Consider the following 24,766-nt stretch of genomic DNA (forward strand, 5'->3'; position numbering starts at 1 on the left):
GAGCATAGAGAGTGAAGCAAGAGGGTGAGACGAGGAGATAGGCTGGATCCTGCAGGGTCTTCGGGTAGTATTAAGAATTGTGCTTCGTATTCCACAAGAAATTGTACCTTAACTCTTGGAGAAAGTCGGTGAGATAATATCTTAGTATTTGTTGCAGTTATGTCTCTGAATATTTATAATGTTTTCTTAATACATGTTTTCTTGCCTCTACAAAGCCCTTACTTCAGTTACAGAATTGTTCCATCATATCCGGCATTTCAGCCTTGACGTGCTGTGCAAATCATTTGTAGTAGCTTTAGACTTTTTATAACCACTTATAACTTGAACTTAGATGTAAAATGGTGAAGGCAAAGGCCTCTGCATTTTAGGGAGTATTTACCAAAAGAGTACTGAATTAGTTATTGTTGCAAACTGTGCAGAAAACTCCAGACATTAAACTTAGAGGGAAGAAATATGGAAATTACATATATATTATACATATTTATATATCTATAAATTTAATGTAGGTTTCAGGTAATATTTATATATAATTAACTTAATGGAGGTGACCTGGCATGTTGTCCACTATTCATGTCCTGTTGGAGTTGCGCTTGTGACCTCCTCTTATTTCTGGTTATGATTAAAGAAAGAGAGAGAAGCAGAACTTTGTTTAAATATACTGTTGGCTTTTGCATTCGACTAAGTCAGTATAAAAGAATGATTTTGCTCATACCATATGGTATATTAATACCATAAATAAAGCATGCATCTAGGTTACTAATTAAAGTTGGGCTGAGGTTTTTAGAGTTCATCCTTGTTGAGAAGATGGTTTACTTAGAAGTCTAAACATTCGACCTATAGTGTAACATTTAAGCATAGAAAGTTGCTGACTCAGCCACTTCCCTAAAATCAAACAAAAGAACACCATGGCTTTTGATTCCATTACTTCACGCGCTGCAAGTATAACTTTAAAAATTATCAAAATAAGCTTTGAAAATGGGAACACGTATATTATTGAGAAACAGTATTTATTGGGCAAGCGTCTTCACCCTTTACCTTTGTCAGGGGTGGTATAAATTGCCTTGTATCAACAGTTTATTTCCGGGCTTCTGGTGGCGCAGTGGTTGAGTCTGCCTGCCGATGCAGGGGACACGGGTTCGTGCCCCAGTCTGGGAGGATCCCACATGCCGCGGAGCGGCTGGGCCCGTGAGCCATGGCTGCTGAGCCTGCGCGTCCGGAGCCTGTGCTCCGCAACGGGAGAGGCCACAACAGTGAGAGGCCTGCATACCGCAAGAAAAAAACAAAAAAACAATTTATTTCCTTGGTGGGAAAGATGAGCCTTCTGTTCTGGAGTGAGAGCTTCCTGCTCTTGTCTTCATGTTGAGAGGAACAGAGGAAGGGAGGCAGATACATTCGCAGGCTTTTCACTGGAGGCCTTGAGTAAATCATGCTTATTCCTTGCATGGAATGTATGATGTTGCAACAAATTCCTGCTCAAACATTTTGCATACCACTGCCTCTTCTGTCCAGGAGAACTGACATTCTTTCTTCTATACTTTCAGGATAGGAGTAGATTAAATAAAGACTTCCATGGGTACTGCTCTCCTACAAGTAAATTAATTAAACTACTGATCAGTTTGAAATGCTAACATGTCTATTTTTTGTGAAAATAACTGGTGCTTCCATTTTTTAGAGCATCTCAGAGATCTTCCTCTATATCGTGTCGTTGAATTTCAGCTCATGCTATCAGGTCTGGTAGTAATTCAAGTATCATCCTCATTATGTTGATTTGAAAATGAAAAAGACAGAGAACACACATGACCTGGGTGTTCAGAACCACTTCTACTTCTGTATATCACAAAAAGCCTGTGCAGAGAATGTGATGAAAGGGCCTGACACTCACGTGAACAGTGGTGTGTACCCACAGGGAGAACTGCTGGGTACCTGCATTTGCTGATTTTTATCAAATATTTGAGCACTTGCCTACTACTTGGTAGGTATTCTGTCCAGGACTGTCATGGTATATCTTCAGGCAATTTAGGAAAAAGATATGATCTGTTCATTTATTCAGAAATTATTTTATTGATAAGTTACTCTGTCAGAGCCCTGGGAATTTGAAGATGAAAATGTTTGGTCTGTACCTTCAGTCTAAGGACAGTTAAGGTCAAGGTGAAGTGGGACATGAAGGAAAGAAAACCCAAGTCTACCTGGGTTATTGACGTTTCATGGGAAGTTGTTCTTCAAACTGAATCTTGAGGGTGGAGGGGCGTGTGTTCTAGGAAAGTAAGTCTACGTGCAGAAGTAATAGTCAATTAATAATATTATTAATGAAGCAGCTAATGTTTATTGACTACTTTGGTGTCAGTTTTTTTCTTCTCAGTGCTTTACCTGTATTCACTTGTTTACTCCTAACAACAACCCCAAAAGATAGGTACTACAGATGAGGAAACTGAGGCAGAGAGCAGTTAGTTATCTAGCCCTCGGTAGCACAGTCAATAATGGCAGAGCCAGCTTCAAAGCCCAACAGTCTGACGCCACCACGTTCCTTTGTGTGAAAAAGCTGACCTGTTTCGGGAATGGTAGAACCTGAAATGGTTGGAAGTTAAGGTCTGTGGGTATTTATCAGGGTTTTGGCTGGTCAGGTGCTTAAAGGTCAGATCGTGAAGAGCCTTGGGAGACACGCTAAAGAGTTAGAATTTTATTCCACAGGATCAGTATTTATATGAGCTTACCTTCATCGGTATCGCTTGGGGTGCTTTTTAGAGATGCACACTCCCAGGTTCCACTTCAGATCTACTATATCAGAATTTCCCTGCTCCAGAAAGTGGCCAAGGGGCTTGTGCCCTGAGTGGTCAAGTGGTAAGTTGATCCCTAGCTCCTAAGAGCAGCCGCTGCTCTTATTTTTACCAAGTTTCTTGGTATTTAATTTGCTGAGTTGAAAATTAACGTAAAGAAGGCTATGAGTTTTGTTTTGTATGTGTTGGGTTTAATATGCTTTCAGAATATCCTATGGGAAATGTGAGGAAAAAGAAGAAGCTGCCTGCTTGATTTAGAGATAGGGAATTTTTGAGTCTTCTGCTTATAGCTGGTTGGAGACACTTATGGATATAGTTGAGATTACTCATGTGAAAAAATAGAGCAGTCAGCATGGCTGGAAAGCATGGAAATATGAAAACAACATGAAACGTGAAATATTGAAAGAGATTAAGAAGACATCAAAAGCAAGCGGGGCCCTGAGAGAGGGGGAGTTCAGGAACCAAGGAAGGAGGGTTTCAAGACGTCTTCGTTTTTATTAAATGCATTTGAGAACTTGTGTAAGAAAAGAACCAGAAAAATAAAAAAGGTCAGTGGTGACCTGAAGAAGCAGAATTTTGCGGGAGTAGTAGTACTAGGCGTGGAAGCCGGATTGTAATGTGCATGTAAAGTGCGTGGCTAGTGAGAACACGTGAGATTATTCTTTGTAAAAACTTAACTTTCAGAAGAAAAGTATGGTGATAAAAGAGGCTACAAGGTAAAGGGAGAGCTTAAACATTACTAGCTTTTTACACAGTTCATATTTATTATAAGGATTGAAACAATACAGATATAAACAAAGAATAGAGTTCCCTTTCATCCAATAACCAAAAGATAGCAACTGTTGAAGTTTGTCATTATTTTTCAAGCCATGTTTCTATCTGTATATGTTTGTAGTAGATATGCATTTACACATTTTAAATGAAAATGTTACAGCAGTCTACATTTTTGTATGTACCTTATTGTATTAGAAACACTTACCTCTTTCTTTTTTTTTATAAATTTATTTTATTTATTTATTTATTTTTGGCTGTGTTGGGTCTTTGTTGCTGCCCGTGGGCTTTCTCTAGTTGCGGCGAGCGGGGGCTACTCTTCGTTGTGGTGCACAGGCTTCTCCTTGCGGTGGATTCCCTTGTTGCGGAGCACAAGCGCTAGGTGCGCGGGCTTCAGTAGTTGTGGCACGTGGGCTCAGTAGTTGTGGCTCGCGGGCTCTAGAGTGCAGGCTCAGTAGTTGTGGCACACGGACTTAGTTGCTCCGAGGCATGTGGGATCTTCCCGGACCAGAGCTCGAACCCATGTCCCCTGCATTGGCAGGAGGATTCTTAACCACTGCGCCAGCAGAGAAGCCCAGTTATCTCTTTCATTACATATTATTTTACACCATTACTTTTTCACAGTTGCCTAGCATCACATTGTGTGTATATAATAGTTTGTATAATCCTGTTATTGGCACTCTTGGTTTTGGGGGGTACTTTTTCATTTTAAATAGTGCTACCATTAATATCTTTGTGGACAAATCTTTTCTCATTTGCATAATAGCACATTTCTGATTAATTTCAAATGGTGGCATTGTTAGATTAAATTAATAGAAAAAGGTACCAAATGGAGTGTGGGTTTATGGGATCTATAAATCGAGATGATATTAGTCTTAGATAAAAAGACAGACATTTCCTTCTTTCTGGATGCAAGGAGGGTGGAGGACTGCTTGCCATTACCTGCAATTTTGTGTTAGTTTCTGCATTTTGCTTTCTCTCATGTAAATTCTAAAAGTGATCTAACTGGGAGAGAAAAGATAGGAAAAGATTTGGTTTATCGAAGAAATTGCTTTAGATTTTAGAGGATAAGGTAAAAGGCATTACTCAATAAAATACTGTTTTTTTCTTGCTCTGTCAAAGCCCCTGGGTGAAGTATGAGTTCAGGATCTGGGAGTTTTGAGTTAGAGATGGCAGAAAGTCACAGCATTTGGGGGCCCACTTGTAGAATACAGATATTGAATTCAGTACCACTGACAGGTGTTCTTGGTCTAAAACTCTTTCAAGTCTGAGTTCCCTTCTCTGTTGTGTTAAAACTGCCATCTTCCTTTAGCTCCTTCCTGTTCTTAAAGAATTTCCTTAGATCTGTGAGCTTGAGAACTAGATCTCAACTCTATCTACTTTCAGCTCTCTGCAGACATTTCAAAAGGAAGAGGATGGTAATGGAGCAGATGGTGAATTGATGCAAGAATGACCTTATGAATGATTTTAATGACCTTATGCATGATTTTAAAAAAATATATAAACAAACACAAGATTAGGCAGATACTGAACATCTAAGGGCTCTCCCAGGAACTTCTCCAGAGGCTCTTGGCTATTGGGAGGTATCTTTAACGGGGATAGATGCTTTCAGAGGAATAAGAGGTGGAAGCAACCATTTTATCTAAAAAGTTATTGAGGTTATGAAATAACTTACAGATTCTAGTTTTAAACTTGTGATATTAAGAACCTAGTACTGTGTGGTGCATACAGTATACGCCAAACACACATAGACGGACCTTAATTTCTCTGGCAAAGCACCTCAATGTAATTGTAATTTAGCGAATTCCAAATATCTGAAGGCATTTTTGTTTTTTAATCAGAATTTTAGAGTTTGCTCCAGGTTTTTCGTCCTTCTCATGTTCACCCTCTTTCACTTTGACTTCTCAGTATTTTTGCCTGCTTTAGTATTTATTATGTACAGCATATGCTACCCTTACTCTCCTATCTATTTAAGCTTGGTCCTTTGCTCTCTTTTTGGTCCTACCTTTTAGGTCCTTTAGTTTAATCATGCATGTCTGCTTCTATTGATACTAGATTGTTTCCCTAAGGACTCTGTTAGTGAAACTGATTTGGATTTTACTGCTCTGGTGATATTCCTTCTGGTGTACACCAAGAAGATGCTATATATCACAGGGGCTGATGCATTATTTTGTAGGGCTTTTGTTTTCTATTTTGTATTTGAAAAATTAGGTGTGATCATGAACATGGGAATGTCTCTTAATATCATGAGGATAATACAATCATAAAATAAAATCATCCATGTTAGTTTTGGTCTCTGAAAAATGTAATATATTGTGATTTTGAGCAAATCGAGTTCCCCAGAGAACATTCATTCATGTAAAATTTCACTTCTGTAAATTTTCGTTGCTTGTACTGGAAGCTGACTAAAATTACTTGGCACCTGCCGCTGTGTGTCTGGCGTTGTCCTGGGGACTTTACAGCTGTTAAGCCATTAAATCATCACAGCAGGCTTGTAAGGTAGGTCTGGATTCCCCCATTTTAGTGAAAAGGGATGGAAGCTGAGTGTATAGAAAATGACTTTTCTTATGCCACCCAGCTCAAAGCTGGAACTTGATCCTGTTTGTTTGGCCCTAATCACAGCAGTCTTCCTAATTGGCGTTAGACATGGGAATGTATTAAGGCTTCACTTTGGATTTAAACATTGATTCGGATGAAAAATGAAACCAAGTGCTGTTGGTTGAGATGGTAAGCTATTGAGAATTAACCCAATTTAGTACTGAGTATAATCTCTGGCAAGGTCCCAGGTTCTGTCACATAGTACTGCCAGATAAAGGGTTGCCTTGATCATCAGTGATTTCATTTCTGCAAGTACAGTTCCATTGTAGAAGGGAATGAATTGTGGGAAAAGAAATTCACACGGGATCATGGTGTATATTTCCCCCAGCTTGTCTGAGGCTCCACTGGCCTGGTTATTTTATCTTCTAAGTTTTGGCATTTGATTCAGGGCCCAAAGCTGGGCTCTTGGCTGGGGTTCAACATCTGCCATTTGTTCTTCCTTTTCCTTTCCAATAGGCACCTCCTCACTGATATTTGCTCATTATTTTATTACTTAATTCAATGTCTCTCCTCTTCAGTCTATCCTAAATGTTTCCAATCACAGTAATTTTTTCAAGACACTTATTTTGTCTTAAACTTCTATTATGCTTCACAGTCTGATTTCACTTATATAATACTCTTGAAATGACAGAATTACAGAGGTGGAGAATTAATTAGTGGCTGCCTGGGTTTAGGAATGCTGGGGTGAAGGGAGACAGCCTTGACCCTGAAGACGGCAGCATGAGGGAACTCTCCGAGTGATCAGATAGTTCTGTATCTGGATCAGATAGTTCTGTATCTGGATTTCTGTATCACTCTCCGAGTGATAGGCACACGAAGCAAATGTGAACAAATGACATAGGTAGAACTGCACCCAGATTTTACACTAATGTTGATTTCCTGCTTTTGATGTTGTGCTGTAGGAAGAGAAGATATAATCAGTGGGGGAAACTTGGTGAAGATCCATGAGACCTCTCTGCACTGTCCGTGTAACTTCGTGTGAATCTATAATTATTAAGAAAGAAAGGACTGTTGTGCTTTAAAATATTCAAGTTCCTTTGTCTAGCATATTCATTATGTTTCATATTCTTTGCTTCCCTCTGAATTAATCGTTCAGTTATCTCCTGATTTGTTTCCTACCTAAATCTTATTTGGCATTAACACAGTGTTTGGCTTCTACCAGGTTACCAAGAAATGCTTCTTGAATTAATTGAGCAATTAAATATGCTTTATGAAAGAACAGTATATCAGTACTTGGTCTCATTACTAACCATCTTTCTTTCCTACTCTTTTCTTTATTTAGTCTTTCTTGTCTCTGCCTAATCTCTTTCCAAGGACTAAGCAACATGCCAGGGATTTGGCGGGTGGAGTCTGGAGACTTGGGCTTGCCTGGGAGGGTTGCATCGCCTGTGGCCACAGTCACAAAGCCCAGTCACAAATTCTAAAAGGCAGTGGCTTCTTGAGGACTTACGACTTAGTGTCATAGGACAAGATGAGCCAGGAAACCCAGGATATAAACTACTGAACCCTGATCATCCATCCATTCAAATTTATTAAGACTAGTTTTACAGACCAGTATATGACTTATCTTGGTGAATATTGCATCCATGTGTACCTGAAAAGAAAAAGATATTCTTTTGAATATCTTTTGTGGTTGTAGTTTTCAGTGAAAATCTAGTTTAGATCACCTGTGTCTTTTAATGAGTTTTTTTTTGGGGGGGGGGGTTGGTTCTGTCAGTTTCTCATACTATGACTGTGGAGTTGTCTGTTATTCCCTTTAATTCTGTCAGGTTTTGTCTCATGGGTTTTGAAGCTGTGTTGTTAGGTACATGCACATTCATGATTATTGTGCCTTCATCCTGATGAATTGACCCGTTTATATTATGAATGATCTCTTTGTATCTTTGTCTTGAGGTGTTTGTTAAACACTTCAGTCTTCTTATGCTTACCTTTGCATGGTATATCTTTTCCATATAAAAATTTTCAAACTACCTGTGTCTTTTTATTTAATGTGGATCTCTTAAAGACAGCATAGAGTTGGATCTAGCTTTTTTTAATCCATCTGTCCACCTTTGCCTTTTATTCAATGTGTTTATTAGTCCATTAGCATTTAAGGCAATTCTTGCTATGGTAGGATTCAGGCACCATTTATTATTTTGTTTTCTATTTGTCCCTTGTTTTTTGTTCCTCTGTTCCTGCTTTCTTTTGGATTAAAGGTTCCAAAATGCTTTTAGAATTCCATTTATTATTGTTTTTAATCTTATTTTGTGTTTGCTTTAGGAATTACAATATATATTCGAAGTTTTCTTAGAGTTATTATTTAGGGTTAATATTATACCATTTCCCATAAGATTAAGGACCTTGGAACTGTATGTGACCGTTTAACCCCTCCCTGACATTATGCTGTAACTGTCATGTGTACTACATTTACATATGTTATAAATCACACTATGAAGTGTTAGAATTTTTACTTTAAACAGCTATGTATATTTTAAAAACATTAGGAGAAAAATAGTCTTTTATGTTTACAATTTTTGGTGATCTTCATTCCTTCTGGGTATTTGAATTTCTGATATCATTCAGCCTGAAGAACTTCATTTGGGATTTCTTGTACTTTAGGTCTGCTGGGACATGTTTCCACAATTTCCTCGTATCTGAAAGCTTCTTTATTTGCCTTCATTCTTGACAGATGTATAGTTTGGATAAAGAATTCTGGTTTCATAGTTGTTTGTTTACCCCCCTGTTCCCCTCCCGCCCCAGCTCTTTACTGTTCAACTGTCCTGTGTCCTCCATAGTTTCTTATGAAAACTTAACACTGATTCTTGTTTCCCTATATGTAATGTGCCATTTTTTTCTCTTCTTTAAATTTTTTTTCTTTATATTTGGTTTTCAGCAGTTTGACTATGTGTACCTAGAACTAATTTTCTTTGCACTTATCCCGTTTGGGATTTTCTGAGCTTCTTCAATCTATACATCTATGTCGTTCACCCAAATTAGGAGATTTTCAGCTTTTTTTCCCCTGCATTATTCTCTCTCTTTTCACCTTCTAAAACTCTAATTATATAAAATATTTGCTGTTTTGCTAGTGTCCCACAAGACCCTGATGATGTCTTTGTTTCTTCTTGAGACTGGATTTTCCTTTACATCCTTAACCATACTTATTAACTGTTTTAACATCATTGAGGGCTAATCCCAACACTTGGGTTAAATTTTCTCTCGAATGTTGGTTCAAGGTTCCTGTTTGTTCACGTCAAGTAATTTGGACTGTTTTCACTTTGTGAATGATACGTTACATAGGCTCTGCATTCTGTACGTTTCTTCAAAGAGAATTGATATTTTTTTGGTCTTAACGGGCAGTTACTTTGGCTGAACTCGAACTCAAGTTTGACTTCTCTGTGACAGGTGGCAGCTCCACTGACCCATCCAAAAAGCTAATATTGAATATGTGCTGTGCGTCATGCTCATGTGTTTACCATAGGTAATTGTGCTGAAAATACAAATAGACATGGACCGTAACCTCAGGAGACTTGCAATCTCCTTGACACAGAGAGGAGAGTAAACAAAGTGTGACAAATCCCCATATGTCCTATGAGATAGGTACATAGAGACAGTGGAGTTAACTGAAAAAGGAGTTGCTAAAAATGATTTTTGAAACAACTCAATCCTTCTGAGAACAGGAGGTAGTTTATTTATTATATATAGTAATGATGAAAGATCGGCTGATGAATAGCTATTAGTTACACTGTCATAATTTTGTTAGTTCTTTGAAGAAAAGGAAGTGTTTCAAAAGCACAGCCTGTTGTGAGGAAGCGATATTAAAAATAAATGTTTAAATTTATAAATGTTTAAATTCTTGAGTGCCATACTAAACAGGAGAAATACTTCTCTTCTGGTAAGAAAAGATGATTTGATAAAACCTGAGCAGACAATGCACATGATCATAAATTACTGAATGTTAGACATTGCTGAGATAAAAGACCTAGCTATACTAAAAAAAGTATCACAAAAGATATATATTACTATGTCATATACCTTAAAAATCTGTAAGTTTCCTGTGTCAAATATCAAAGACGTTTTCTAATCCATTTTGGTGTCTATACTTTTATCTATATAAAGTAATGGGTAACACGGGGTTGGTTGTCATTGTGTAAAAGCATGTTTGCCTTAGCAGTAACTTGAGCCTTTCTTTTCTCTCTCTCTTTTTTTTTTTCCTGTTTTAACAGTGTATCCTATTCAGTACATGTATCTGAAGATTACCCAGGTATGTTTTTCTTTTTCTTTTTATTACAAATATTCATGCCATGATTCTTTGAATAGTTTTTTCTTCTGGAGATGTAAAATATATATAAATATATCTAGGGGTGAAGGGTTGTCAGGGAAAGACAATATAAAAGAATTCTGTTGATTGCCTGTGAGTTACATGTCTCACCCTGAGACACAGTACAGAATCAAAATAGTTCTCCCGTGAAACTACTTTCCTTGAGTCAATATGATAGCTTCATCCTGTATATTTACCTCATTACAATTAAAATGAAGATTCTCTAAACTGGTTTAGTTGTTGGCTTTCATACTCTAAAAATAATGGGTAGGAGTAACAGCTAAAATAGTAGCTAAAAATAATAGTAATATTTGAAAATAATAGGCCTTTCTTAATTTCTCTAAATTTATATACAGTTGAACACATCTCACAACAACTCTCTGAGGTTGTTACTATAATCTCCTCATTTTACAGATGAATGATGACACTACTAGTAAGAGGAAGAACTGCAATTTGAACCCAATAGTCCAGAGCCCGTGGACCATACTGCTAGACTGTACTAGGCTTCTTGCATATGCACAGCTGTCCTCACCGTGTGTCCTGAAATAGATTACTAGATCCACACACATTTGTCCATAGAAAACTGAATATAAGGTCACTACAGATCTATTTTTCTATTGATCAAACCAGTATCTTTCTTCTAGGCCATGTTCAGTCTTACTTTCTAGACTCACTGTAATCTCACCAGAGCCCAGGATGTGTATGCCAGTATTTAAGTCATGATAATTTGGACTTTATCTTTAGTGTTTTTCTCACTAATGATGTCTGTAATTTTATCTTGAGTAAGAGCACGAGCACTGTAGACTTAGTGTAGATCAAATATGACTTGATTAGTTTACCCCAAAGAAAAAAGTATAATGCAAGAATCTATTTTTTATCATATTCTGTGGCAAAGATTAGCAAATTTTAACTGCCTATGTTTCATATATATATTTTTTACTCCAGCATTCTTACTTAATAAAATCTGATGGTTACCAAGCTAACTGTTCTGATCTGTCAGGGTCATAAATTGAAATCGCAATTCCAATTCCTATTCAAATCTAGCCATTTTATTCACTTACTGTGCATGACTGGGATCATAATTTTCTGTATAAAATGAGTAGATTGCTATAAGTAACTTTGATTACGTATACTTTGAGTATTTTTTAAAAAATAATTAGTTAATAATGTGGTATGAGGATATTGTAATATATTTTTTTAGCCTTTAAGCAAAGTATTTCCAGTGGCAATTTGCATTATGCATTTAACCTTTTTGTAAGATCAAATGTTACATTTTAAAATAATTTTCACATATCATAAGTTCCCTTACAGTTGTTTTGCTATGATCTCCATATGTTTTAAGCATAACATTCTATAAAACTATGGTGCAATTTTACAAGGAGAGTTATTCATTATTAAAAATATGCCTATTTTTAATAGTATAAAAAGTATTCTAGGCAGATATTATTGGAAGAACCAAGACATGAGATGTATAAAGAAAAAAAATTTCTTAGCTGGTTTTGCAATCAGCCCTCTCCCTTATTATGATATAGTATGTTTTTGATGCTGAATTTTGCTTAAATATATTAGGAAAATAAAAGCCCCACTATTTATTGTAAATATTATGATTATTATGCTTCTCATCTGAGGCAGCTCCTAGAGATGTCAGCCAAGAGAGATGCAGGACATTTAAGTCAGGGTGATAGAAATAATGCCACAAATGAAAGCCGCCTGAAGACAGTAAGTGAATTATTCTGTAGCGCAAGAAATATGGTAGATGCCTTTAATAAACCAAGTGAACCAAATGTTTAGCTCCCTCTTGTGGTCAAGAAGTATTACTCTGGTTTCTCTCGCCATCCGGGAGCCCCACTGGAACTACAGTATACAAAAATTGAAATTAAAACATAAAGTATTGGTTATCATTGGTGCTTTTTAAAATTGAGTTTACATCACGAAGCAAGTTCATAGTGAATTGGCAATATAATTTAATTTATAAAAAAGAAGTGTAAATAAAACACAGAGGTAATATTATATAAAAATTATATGTTTGCTCTTCCTTTCCAGTATTCATACCTGTATTTTTTTCTCCTCTTGTACTGGCTAGAACTTCCAGAATGACTTTTAATAATAGATAGGAAAATTGGCAACTTTGTTCCTTTTCTCAAAATTAGTGAGCTTGCTTCTAGTCGCTTTCAGAAGAGCAAGTATCATTGCTTTTCTCATTTACTAAGCTTTTTTTTTTTTTTGAGAATGAGTATTAAGTCTTTATTGAATTCTTGTTTGGCATCTAATGAGGTATCGTGTATGTTTTCTCCTTTGAATAGAAGGTGACAAGATATATTAGCAGATATCTTAAGGCTGCTCTATAAGAACTACGTGTATTTTGTCATGTACTCTGTTATTAAAAACTTCAAATTGATGACGGAATTAAACTGTTCTTTGGCATTTGATAGAACTTGCTAGCAAATCTATCTGAGCCTGTATCTTTTTTCTTTTTTTTTTTTTTTTTTGCGGTACGCGAGCCTCTCACTGTTCTGGCCTCTCCCGTTGCGGAGCACAGGCTCCGGACGCACAGGCTCCGGATGCACAGGCTCAGCGGCCATGGCTCACGGGCCTAGCTGCTCCGCGGCATGTGGGATCTTCCCGGACCGGGGCACGAACCCGTGTCTCCTGCATCGGCAGGCGGACACTCAACCACTGCGCCACCAGGGAAGCCCTGAGCCTGGTATCTTTTTAAGGATGGTTCTAGAGCAGTTGTCATATATTTCTGCCATGATTGATGAATCTGTTCTTTGTTTCTATTTCTTAGTCATTTTTTAACATGTGTTCTTCTTGAAAGCCCACTATGTTGGAGGAATGTCCAAATTTTTCAGCAAAAAGTGTTTTTAATAGTATTCAGTCTGTACGTCTAAAAATCTTCTGCATCTCTGTGGTTATTTCTCCTTTCTCATTTCTGTTATTTTATATTTATTCTTGTCTTTTTCTCCCCTTGCTTTTTCTTCCAAAAAGTTTGTCTATTTTAAAAATTATTTCAAACAAATGCTCTCTTTTATGTTGCTTTTAATTTCTAAATGCAGTAATCTTGATAGTACTTTTATTAATTCCTTCTGCTAATGTTCCTTAGGATTTTTTTCCTACTTTTTCTAGGTAATACGGTTCAGTGCTTATCTCATCATCTAAGTTTGAAAATACAGTATGGAATTTTTTTTGCCCTATGAACATGTATTAGCATAATCCTCCAAATTCAGGATTATGCCATCCTATTTATTCCTTAGCAGATTTGCCACTTTATAGTTTTAATCTATTAAGTTACCTGTGCCATCTATTGGAACTCATTTCATAGTTTGTTTTTGTGAAAATTAAAATTGAGAGGGTCTTCAGTTTTAGGTACATATAATAACGTATATAAATGAAATACTAAAGATATATTGGCTATTCAAATAAAATGAAGAAATAAAGCAGCCTTCTAGTTTACCTGTGGCGTTTCTACTGTAGACAATTTTCTGTTTTTTAAAGGTAAGTATGTTACAAATCACAGATAATTGACTCTGCTGTGACCAGCAGAATTCTTTCTCATCAGTTACCACCTTTAGTTGGGAGGCTTACCTACTGGAGGGTATGAATTCTCTCATTTCTCTTACATGTTTTACAAGATACTGCAATTGTTGAGTGACAATATTCTGATATAAAAAAACATAGCAAAGCACTGATGTTTGGATTCAGACAGTTTTACCACTTACTACGCTATGTGTAATTACTTTAGTTACTTAAATAATTTGGGTGAATTAATTTTTCTGAGCCTTGTTTCCTCATCTTTAAAATAGGGATAATAATTGGCTTGGTGGTTGACATGAATATCGTATGTAGGGGAAATATGCAGATTGTATTATAAAACCAGTATAGTTATTATTTATAATTATTTCTATTAAGTTACATAGTAATGAATAATGGAATGCTGGCTTAAATTAGAAATAGAATAAAAGCAGTAATTTAAGAGATGCGTTTCCATAGCTCTCTACTCACCTCTCCCTTGTCCACCGAAGTTCCAGTAATGCTTGCATAGTCTGGTAGGGAAGGGAAGAGAAAATATTCATACTGTTAACAGCCTTTAACAAGAATCTACAGGTTCTCTACAAAACATACACGTTAAAGAACCTAATTGTCCCCGGAAGCTTTCAGAAAAAGAAATTGCCAGCCTTAGACTCAAGTGGGAGACTCTTCCCGTGAAGGAATTTGAGTTTGAAAGCATCCTGTTCTGTCACTGGCTCATTCTGTTACCTTAAATGCATTCTTTATCCTTTTTGCGTCCTACTTTCCTATGTCTAAACAAAGACAATGTATTATTACAGATATCAGAATAGGTTGAGGAAGATTTAGAAATAATTAGTTAAACAACAACAAAAGAAAACATAGAATCAATTCAGACAGCTGGGACGCTCCTCAAAGATCATCAGCAAACCTCTTCATTTTATAACCAAGCAGACAGTGGCTTAGAGTTAAAGGGATCAACAGCTAATTGGTAGCAGAGTCTAGATTTGAAGTGCTTTGTCTGCTCTTACATTTCTGTTCTTGACTTGAATACACCTCTGTGATCTGGCCTGTTGTATCATAATGGTTATTTAATGGATACTGTCATGCAAACTGAAAACATTTTGGTTTGGGTAAATTAAGCCAAAAGCAGAAATGAAAAGTGTTCTAATGCTTAAATACTAATCAAACTACAGACTGGTAGAAAATCTCTTAGAAAATGATATGTCGAATGCCTAATCCTGTCTTTCGGTGTTATGCAACAATTATTTACTAAGTTATATTGTCTTGAATCACACCTCACTGCCTTCCAGTGTCAACACTTTGTGTGAGCCATTTGGTCCTTTAAATTGAGTTATTCATTTCCCTGTTTTCTTAAACAGAAAGTTCTAATTTATTTGCCTCTTGATGCTTTACTACAATCCTCCTCATTCCATGACACTGAGATATTCCATGATATGGAGTCCACTGTCCAGATCTTTCTGGATCTTTCCTTCGAGTTGGTGGTCAGCATTGCTTCCATTGCTCTTTTTCTTCTCAAGTTTGCGTCAAGGAATCCATTGTACATAGGGAAAACCGAACTATGCACAATGAATCAGTAAGGCTCTGAATGAGGGTTTAAGAGGTTTAAAAATGGACTGAACCCTCTGAATGAGGGCTAAGAAATTTAAAAACTCTGTTTTAACAGAGCAGCTGTTGATCCTCACCTGAAGGTATGAGTTTACTGACAGAAGAGACCCCAGATAAGCAGTCAAAGGCTCACCTAATATGATGAGACAGTAATTAAAAAGTTACATTAAATCTGTTTCTTAATCCGGGGTCTCACCTGATAAACACAAAAATCCTCACACCCTCCTAGATGCTACTTGAAAAGCAAATAAGGCAAAATTTGTAATTAGGACAAATCAAAATAATGGGGCAAACCTGTTTTGTTTCAAGTCTAATCCACCCGCATCTCCTCTCAGATTCCTGAATAACTTAAAGCCTTTGACTTTGAGAGTCTCTGTGGCTACGTTGTGAATACATATCACTGTCACTACTCAAGGTCTAAAAACAGTACAGATGTTTCTTTGGAAATAAAGTAATGACTTAGCTATCTATCAGTTAAAAATCATGTTCTCATTGTACTGACACAATATTATGAAAACTGGGCTCAAGATCTCTTATCATGTGTTCGGTAAGTCATCTGAACTCATTTCTCCTAGCAGAAATTGATACAGGCTTCTGTTGTTGGTTAGGTCTATTTTAGACTTTTATTTTTTATATATATATATTTACATATTTATACATCATTGATGAGTGTATTATAGGACCATTATTTAAAAATTGGTTAAATATTTGTTGAATAGCTGTGTCACAGATGCCCTGTAACCATCAATGAGCAAAAAAAATAACAGTCGTGTGTCATATTACCATATACTTGATACCGATATTGGGAAGGATGCGCTTCAATGACTTGAGGCAACCAGTTGCGTCCAAATGATCCATTACTGCATGGGATGTTAGAGATGTGTTTGGATAGTCTCTATCCAAAGTCCGTATTTGTCTAGGAGATGCAAACATCTTTAAAGAAGCTATTTACAATTAATTCGCACATAAACCTGCAATTTACTTCATTTTTTTCCTGAGATTAATCAGAACAGTAGTGTGTGCCTTATGAGTGTTGGAAGCAATGTGGCTATACCTTAATTTTTTTTAATAAAGGTTGTACTTTTTCAAGTTACTATGCCTTTAGTTGTCTATATTTCTTTTGCAGATAATACATACGTGTCAAGTTCAGAAAATGATGAAGATGTATTAGTTACTACAGAGCCAATTCCAGTCATTTTTCATCGAATAGCAACAGGTAATAGGAATACACTATTTTCTTAAATTCCAGGTTAATATTTTCTTGATTATAGGTAGCTTTGTTTTTCGGTTTCTTTTAACCCATATAGTATTTATCTTTGGCATCTATAAATCTGGTTTTCCATACAGATTTTCTATTTAAAGTCATTAATTTGTTTTTCAACAATTTTAAAAATGCATAAATTAGTACTTTTAAAAAGTCCCATTTAAATGCCTTATGCAGATATTTGCTTTTGTGAAAATATTTTCATTCATAATGATACTGCCAGACAAACTGAATATTTAAAAAACATACTGAAGGCAATGTAGATCCCATGAAATACATAGTGAGAACTGAAGGAATTTGTACTGTGGCCACTTCAGTTTGAGCACATTTTTATGGGCAATGAAAAATCAGAATAGTTTGTATGTAATATAATTCTCCAACATAATATAATTTCAAAATATCCCTTAATTTCTCTTGCAAAAGAAAGAATCATCTATGGGGTGTTTTTATACTGAAACTTATAAATATTTGGTAAATAGTATACTGAAAACTAAAATGATTCTTTAATTATAACTTTCAGAATTAAGAAAGACAAATGACATTAACTGTTGCTTATCCATAAAATCCAAATTACAGAAGGAAAATGGGGAGGTATGTAAATTACATTTTATGTTTTATTATATTTCTTCAAACAGTATAGATATATTTGAAATTTACTGTGTATTTGTAGTTAATATCATCATTACTTAGGTTAAAATTGCATATAGTGAATGAAGTACACGCTTCTGGCTTAGGGACTTATGTATGGGAAAGATGGTGGCCTAAAATTAGCTACCTTTCAAGTAATAGAAAGAACATCTGGTTTAAATCTAAATAAAGTGTATACAAAACCTAACTTGTTCTCTGTGTTTTCATCAAGTAATGTAGTTGATTGAAGAGCGCTTATGTAACATATTTAGAATAACCGTATGTTATTCTAAACTGTATGTTTAGATTAACTGTATGTGGTATACATAGTTTTGATCAGACCCTTAAAATTTCATCTGTAAAAGATGATCTTTCTAGCTAAAGGAGCACAGAGCTTGGGTATAGTCTTATTATTTTTGGCCAGTGTTAAAACAACAACAACAAACTTATCCCCTTTCCTCACCTTCAAGAAATTTACTTCAATCTGTAAGTAAATACGGGGACATTAAACAAGCAAAATGAATGTGGTGGGACCCGACAATTCTTTGGTTTTAAAACCACTGAATGCAACCCTGCCTTCCCCTCAGTGTTGTACCATTCATAGTGCTCTTCAGTAGCCAAACTGAGAATCACTGATTTAGCATTATTGCTGCTAAAACCAAAAACTGTTTGTATTTTATAAAACCCAAATTCCCTTTTCTAGGTTTTTTGTTTGCCTTAGTAATTTGAAATTTGATCTAGAAATTTAAGGATAATTACAAAACATTGAATTAATAGATTCCTGTGTCTAAAAGCAGCTACCTTTCTCTTAATTATTTTAAAAGGGTCAGGGATAGGAATAGTTACTTTAGATGAATTTTTGTTGTTTGTACTTTAGACACATAACAGATACGGTTCAGTTAATTAGAAACTCAAACTTCAAGCATATTTAATTAAATATTCTTTTGAAATCTGAAATCTAAAATTATTTCTACAAAGTTCTCTTCATAATGTGATTTGTATTTATTTTCATAATTTGAGTTTTATATTATTAGATTCAAAGTGCCTTTTCTTTCATACCATTATGTGGTGTTGGCAGTGGAAGTGAGAACAGTCTGGGATAAATAACGCTGAGGAATTTTTTAATAAAAAATTGAATCAGTGTGAGCTGCTCAGATGTTTTATCAGAACAAACCCAAAATTGTAATTGATTGATGTAGCTTTTTATGTACATCAAATATTAAATTGTACAACTCAAGACCAGTGAAACGTACATAGAGCTTAATGCACCCACAAAATTCTCTTACTACCTTTTTGTTTTTGGTTTGTACTGCACCAACAATTCTTTTATTTAAAATCCATGTGGTATGCATAAGACCTACCTATTATGGGCACTTGTTACTTTAGTTTCAGAAGGAGGAAAACTAGTTTGACCATTAAAATTGCCTTCTTACTATTATTTTAAGGAGTCAAGACAAAATAGTACAGTGGAAGAAGATTCTGAAGGAGATAATGATTCTGAAGAATTTTATTATGGAGGACAGGTAAGCACACCAGCTCCTCCAAATAGCCACTCTCAAAGGCAGCAGTAGCCATACATGTTCTAGTGGAAATCTGTGCTTGTCATCTAAAAGACCTGTGTGTTGTTCAGGGTTCTGTAACTAACCAGGAAATTCCTATTATTTGTCTGTCGCTCATTTTCTATATATTTTCAGAAATTAAGGTTAGTTTTGCAGTTATTTGACTGTAATCATTTATTTACATTGAAGTTGTCTTAACTTCATTACAGATGTTTTGCAGACAGCATCTTATTATGCTTTTAACTTTTACATTTATTAAGCATATTGTGCTCAGTCAATATTTTGAAATGGTGACACTAATAAAAGCATGAATTGTTAGTTTTAAATAGAAGGTGATTAACCTTTATAAAAACTGATGGGCCCTAATTATCGAGCATCCTCATTATTTGTATTCATTATCTTCCTTTTCCTTCTATACTAAAGTGTTTGTTGAAAAATTGTTGTGAAGAAACATCATAATTTATATATATGAAAATAGCATAGCCACATATGCATATATATGAAAGAATTCATTATATTTTTCCAGAATAATGTTAAAATTTTAAACTGAGCATTTGATTTTAGGATATGGCTATATAAGTTGTCTTGTTCTGTTTCTGTAAACTTCTTGATCCAATATGCTCTGTAACTTGGATAGTTTAAGGGAAAGGTAATATGTTAAAGAGATGCTTTAAAGCCAGTTATTATTATGTAAAGAATGCAAGTCAATTTATTCATTCAGAATCAGAAATTAGTAATCTGTCAATCAAGTGTATGCAAGGCAGTAGAGGTATGGACGGACATAAATAAAACTAGATTTCCTCTCTCCAGAATGCCTTACTAGGAATGGGGTACTTTTCCTAATGATTCTTTAACCAATATAACACTCTAACATTCTGCAAAATAATTCTTCCAGTTTCGATTTTTGTTTACACTGCTAATTCTTACGGGGGAAGTAAATGTTTTTTTCAGTCTAGAAGTTTTTCAGATTATCTGCCACTTCACTCCTTTTAACATTGGCATTGTCTTCATATCAAAGTAGTCAAATATTACTTTTTAAGCATAATAAATTATACTAGATGTATGTGAGCGTAAGGCCTTTAGTGAATATATTGCTGAACTGTCTATACTTTTTTTTTTTTTGCGATACGCGGGCCTCTCACCGCTGCGGCCCCTCCCGCTGCGGGGTAACAGGCTCCGGACGCGCAGGCTCAGCGGCCATGGCCCACGGGCGCAGCCGCTCCGCAGCATGCGGGATCATCCCGGACCGGGGCACGAGCCCGCGTCCCCCGCATCGGCAGGCGGAATCCCAACCACTGCGCCCCCAGGGAAGCCCTGAACTGTCTATACTTTTTTCATGAAGGCGACAGAGAAAATGCCCATGGCAGAACTACAGGGTCACCTGTCCAAGAGATTGTTTGTATTTTGATTTTTTTGATTCTCTTTACCCTAAGTCATTTCTAAATTATCCCTTTTCATCAGGTGAACTATGACGGGGAGCTGCACAAGCACCCCCAACTCGAAGCTGATTTGTCGGCAGTGAGAGAGATATATGGGCCACATGCAGTTTCTCTCAGGTAAATAAATACCTTCGGTGAATACAATTTAAAATTATTTGGAAAGTCACTGGAATTTTCTGTTGGAGTTAAGTGGAAATATCCTTGGGCTTAATTATATTTGAAAGTATATGAGAGTCTATTATGTTTCTACTTACACAAAATAGCATATTTATGGTTATGATTTTTTTGTGTGTACACATGGTTTAAGATTACATTGATTTCATTAAAGAAATTAGTTATTTTTGGAGAGTTAGTCTGATAAAATATCAGTCTTGAGTGGCATCATAATCAATTCCTGTAACAGATTTGGCCAGCTGAGCCCATGTTGTTATCATAAATTAAGGACATATTTGTGTGAACAATAAAAGTCAATAATGCATAACCGCTGGTATCCAAATCACATTGTGATATGTAATCTGGCCCCTAAGAAAAGAAAGGAAAAAAAGACATAAGTTTGTGCAATGTGTGTTTGAATGATAATTATTTTTTTTTGTTGCAGTTACTTAATATATTATTTGGTGATAAATTTCCAGGCCATTTTCTATTACTTTAATCATTCAGAAGACCCCCACCATCCCTATTTAGACTTTCTTTTCTCTCCTTAATTTAAGAAAAACCCTTTTCTGCCATCATACTTGTTTCCTTCCATGAGTCAGATCTGATGTTTCAGATTTTTGTTATCTTCCTAAAGGGTGGTCTCCAAGTCTCCAGACTCCTCTCACAGCCTGACCTCAGTTCCAGCCTCATCCACCCAAACCAGGATTGTTTCTGTTCTCGAAACGTGCTATATTTCCCCTTGACTTTGTCCATTTGCCCAAGCAGTGCTTCCCTCTCAAACCCGGTTGCTCTCTTTTTTCAAGCCCCAGTCTAAAGGTCAGCTTTTCTTTGAGCCTTCCTTGAATCTCTGATGCAGACTGGTTATTCTGCCATATGCACTCCCATCACATTTGGCTCTTAATCTCATTTATTAGTCTCTTCATGTCTTGTTGTTATGGGTTTACTTCTCCCCCTCTAGACTCTGAATTCTGTGAGTGCTGGGGCAGCACACTTTTTTGTTATTTGCCTTTATTTTGTGTTGGTTTGGTTTTCAATCCCGCTTGTACTCCAGTACTTAGCCTAGCACAGGGCACATATGAAATATAAGCTGGGGGCTTCTTGACTGTTTTCAGTGGAACGTCTGTGAAAAATGTTCGTATTATCTGGTTATATTCTTTTCAGTGAACATATGCAGATTTTGAGAGAGCAAACGAATACTTAAGGGAGTATAACACAGCTGTAATTTATAATTGCTAACTGTTTCATTTTACCTGCAGAAACTTACAACCACCTGTGGCCTAAATAAGCCGGGATCGTACACCCGGACCCTCTCCCTCCTGCTCATGGAGGGATATTAGGCTACAACTGAGTGAGGGTGATTGGGATTATACTTGGAAAAGCAAATCTTTGCAATTTCCAAAGTTTTGGCGAATTAGCTGTGATCATTTCACAATTGATCTATGCTCTGGCTCCAGGATAAGGAATATGGAGATTCCATAAGTATTATAGAATGAATAAAGGAAGAAGGCAACAGGGACTATCAATAAATTGTCCAGGGATTCCCTGGCGGTCCAGTGGTTAAGACTCTGCGCTCTCACTGCCGAGAACCTGGGTTCGATCCCTGGTAGGGGAACTAAGATCCCACAAGCTGTGTGGCTCGGCCTAAATAAATAAATAAATTGTCCAAAACAATGACTAATTTTTTTAACTTTAGTCAAACTTTGGTTGAAAGCTTAAAACTTTAATCGCAATAGTTTAACCCTCTCCCCCATAAAAGAAAAACGTCTGTATATGATTAATTCAATACAACATAGAATTTAGCTGCTTTTCATTTGAAATATGTATTTTTGTTTAGAGAATCACTTTACCACACATTGATTGCTTTTATAAAGTTTTTTTACATATATTTTCATGCTATCTAGGCCTCAATCATATCATATATATGTATATATATATGAATATTTTTGTTTCTTCAGCAAGCATTTGATAATTTCTTATATTACTATCATAAGGTAAATACTTATAATTTCTATTAGTAGCTTCCATTATTAATAAAATATTGATAATTTATGGACTGTTGAAATTAGATAAATATCTGGAATTTCATTCAAGTGAAGTATCTAAAGTCATAAATGGTTTTGATTATTTTCCCCTTGCCTCTTTCACTTACAAGTTTTGGTCCAATTTAACTCTCAATGAATGCAAGCCATGTTCTTGCCTGCTCTAGATTTCCTCTAACTACAGAGGATGTTTCCAGAATAAATAACCTCCCAGAGGCCTCATGATATAAAGGGAAATCACAGCAGGACTAGTGTGATTTACTTAAAATAAATAAGAATGAATTTACTGTCTGGTCTCAAATACTGTGGCTTGGACATATGGGAGAAAGGAGTAGTTAGGCCTAAGATCTTGGAGTCACCTTCTTTGCAAAGTTTTAAGTCTATTGAAAACAGACTGTTCTAATTAGCTGTTCTTTTACTTAATTGAGTTTCATAAGGACTTAATGGAGTTTGAAGAGCAAAAGTACCTCAATATGCGTAACATGCTATTTGCTGTCATTTTTTTTAACGTGACATCTAATGAGAAAGGCAGCTAACCACATCTAAGTTCTCTTTAAGAGAAGAAAATAACAGAGATTGCCTCAATTGAGGCAAAACTCTCTTTTAGTAGGTTGAGGGAGGCTATAGAAAAAGTGACTGATGATAAATTTATTACTTAAGTAGGTAATTTTAGCTTTACCTGGCCAAATCATTCAAAAGCAGCCTTCTGGCTGGGTTGAACCGTACTTGGAAACACTGATGACAATTGTGATTCACAGGCTCTTGTGCAGAAAGTGAGTTAGGTCTCTGGGGGAGCATGGTTAACCCCCTGATCAGTCTGCATGTGTCTCATCTTGAACCATGCAACAAAATGAGGTTATTTTACGTTTTTATTATAAATTTACTCCTATAGTCATGTATTCATTTAAAAAATGATCAGTGCTATTGAAAACAATTTGAGATTAATATTTTTAGAAAGCAGGGAATTACAAATCACAAAATTCTCACTTGGTTGGGAATGAAATGATTCTGATAATTTGCTGATGATGTTTCAAACTTTTACCCCGAATAAAATATCCTTTGCTTTATGATCATCCATCATCCATTTAAAGAACTGAAGGCAGCTGAGTAATATTCTAATCTTTGTATTGTGGCTAATGTTAAAGTAGGTTGGAAGATTGCAAGATTTTGACTATTCGTTTTGATCCCTTTTTGTGGTTGGATGATTGTAATTTTGGAGTTGATGTTTTGGAGGACAGGGCATGCAGAGGATTTTTTTAAGGTTTGAGGAAGCTATACCACTGTATTCAGGCTCACCACCCAAACATATATCTCATGGAAAAGAGAGAGAGAGAGAGAACGAGAGAGAAAGAAAGAAAAGGAAAGAAAAAGCCACATAAGTCAGGGTGGACCACTTTAATTTCTCTGGATTTCCATTAGTAGTGGGCCAGTAGGACTACTTAACAAATCTCTGGTTCTCCTCTTCTGGCAGATGGCAGGATTGTATTTCCCTATCTCTTTTTTTTTTTTTAATTAATTAATTTATTTATTTTTTCGCTGCGTTGGGTCTTCATTGATGTGCGTGGGCTTTTGCGGTGAGCAGGGACTACTCTTCATTGCGGTGTGCGGGCTTCTCCTTGCGGTGGCTTCTTTTGTTGCAGAGCACGGGCTCTAGGTGCGCGGACTTTGGTAGTTGTGGCACGCAGGCTCAGTAATTGTGGCGCACGGGCTCTAGAGTGCAAGCTCAGCAGCTGTGGCTTTGCACGGGCTTAGTTGCTCCGTAGCATGTGGGATCTTCCTGGACCAGGGCTCAAACCCATGTCCCCTGCATTGGCAGGAGGATTCTTAACCACTGCACCACCACCAGGGAAGTCCCGTCCCTACATCTTATAATATCAGCAGTGGACACACAACTAGTGTTGGCCAGTGAAATGTGAGCCGAAGTGCTAGTGTGTGAGTTCCCACATCTTCAGTACTCCACCACTCTGGGCCCCTTGACGACTACAATGAATAGCATTCTTTCTAGTCCTCTGATTCCATAGTAAGCAGGTAGTGTGAGTGAGATATAAATCCTTTTTTTGTGTGTTAAACCAGTGAGACTTTGAGGATGTTTGTTACTACAGCATA

The 24,766-nt window shown here is 36.3% G+C and overlaps 1 protein-coding gene across 1 annotated transcript in view; it reads left to right on the plus strand.

Moving 5' to 3' along the window:
- Nucleotides 1-24,766, plus strand: part of PARP8 (poly(ADP-ribose) polymerase family member 8) — a 182,310-nt gene that overhangs the window by 85,227 nt on the left and 72,317 nt on the right. The window contains exons 4-8 of the mRNA XM_030881971.3: nt 10,346-10,383; nt 16,703-16,792; nt 17,361-17,431; nt 18,913-18,990; nt 20,488-20,582. Of these exons, the coding sequence (XP_030737831.2) occupies nt 10,346-10,383; nt 16,703-16,792; nt 17,361-17,431; nt 18,913-18,990; nt 20,488-20,582 (372 nt within the window). The remainder of the gene's footprint in view (nt 1-10,345; nt 10,384-16,702; nt 16,793-17,360; nt 17,432-18,912; nt 18,991-20,487; nt 20,583-24,766) is intronic.

This window comes from Globicephala melas, chromosome 3 (genome assembly GCF_963455315.2).
Source record: "Globicephala melas chromosome 3, mGloMel1.2, whole genome shotgun sequence".
NCBI classification, from domain to species: Eukaryota; Metazoa; Chordata; class Mammalia; order Artiodactyla; family Delphinidae; genus Globicephala; species Globicephala melas.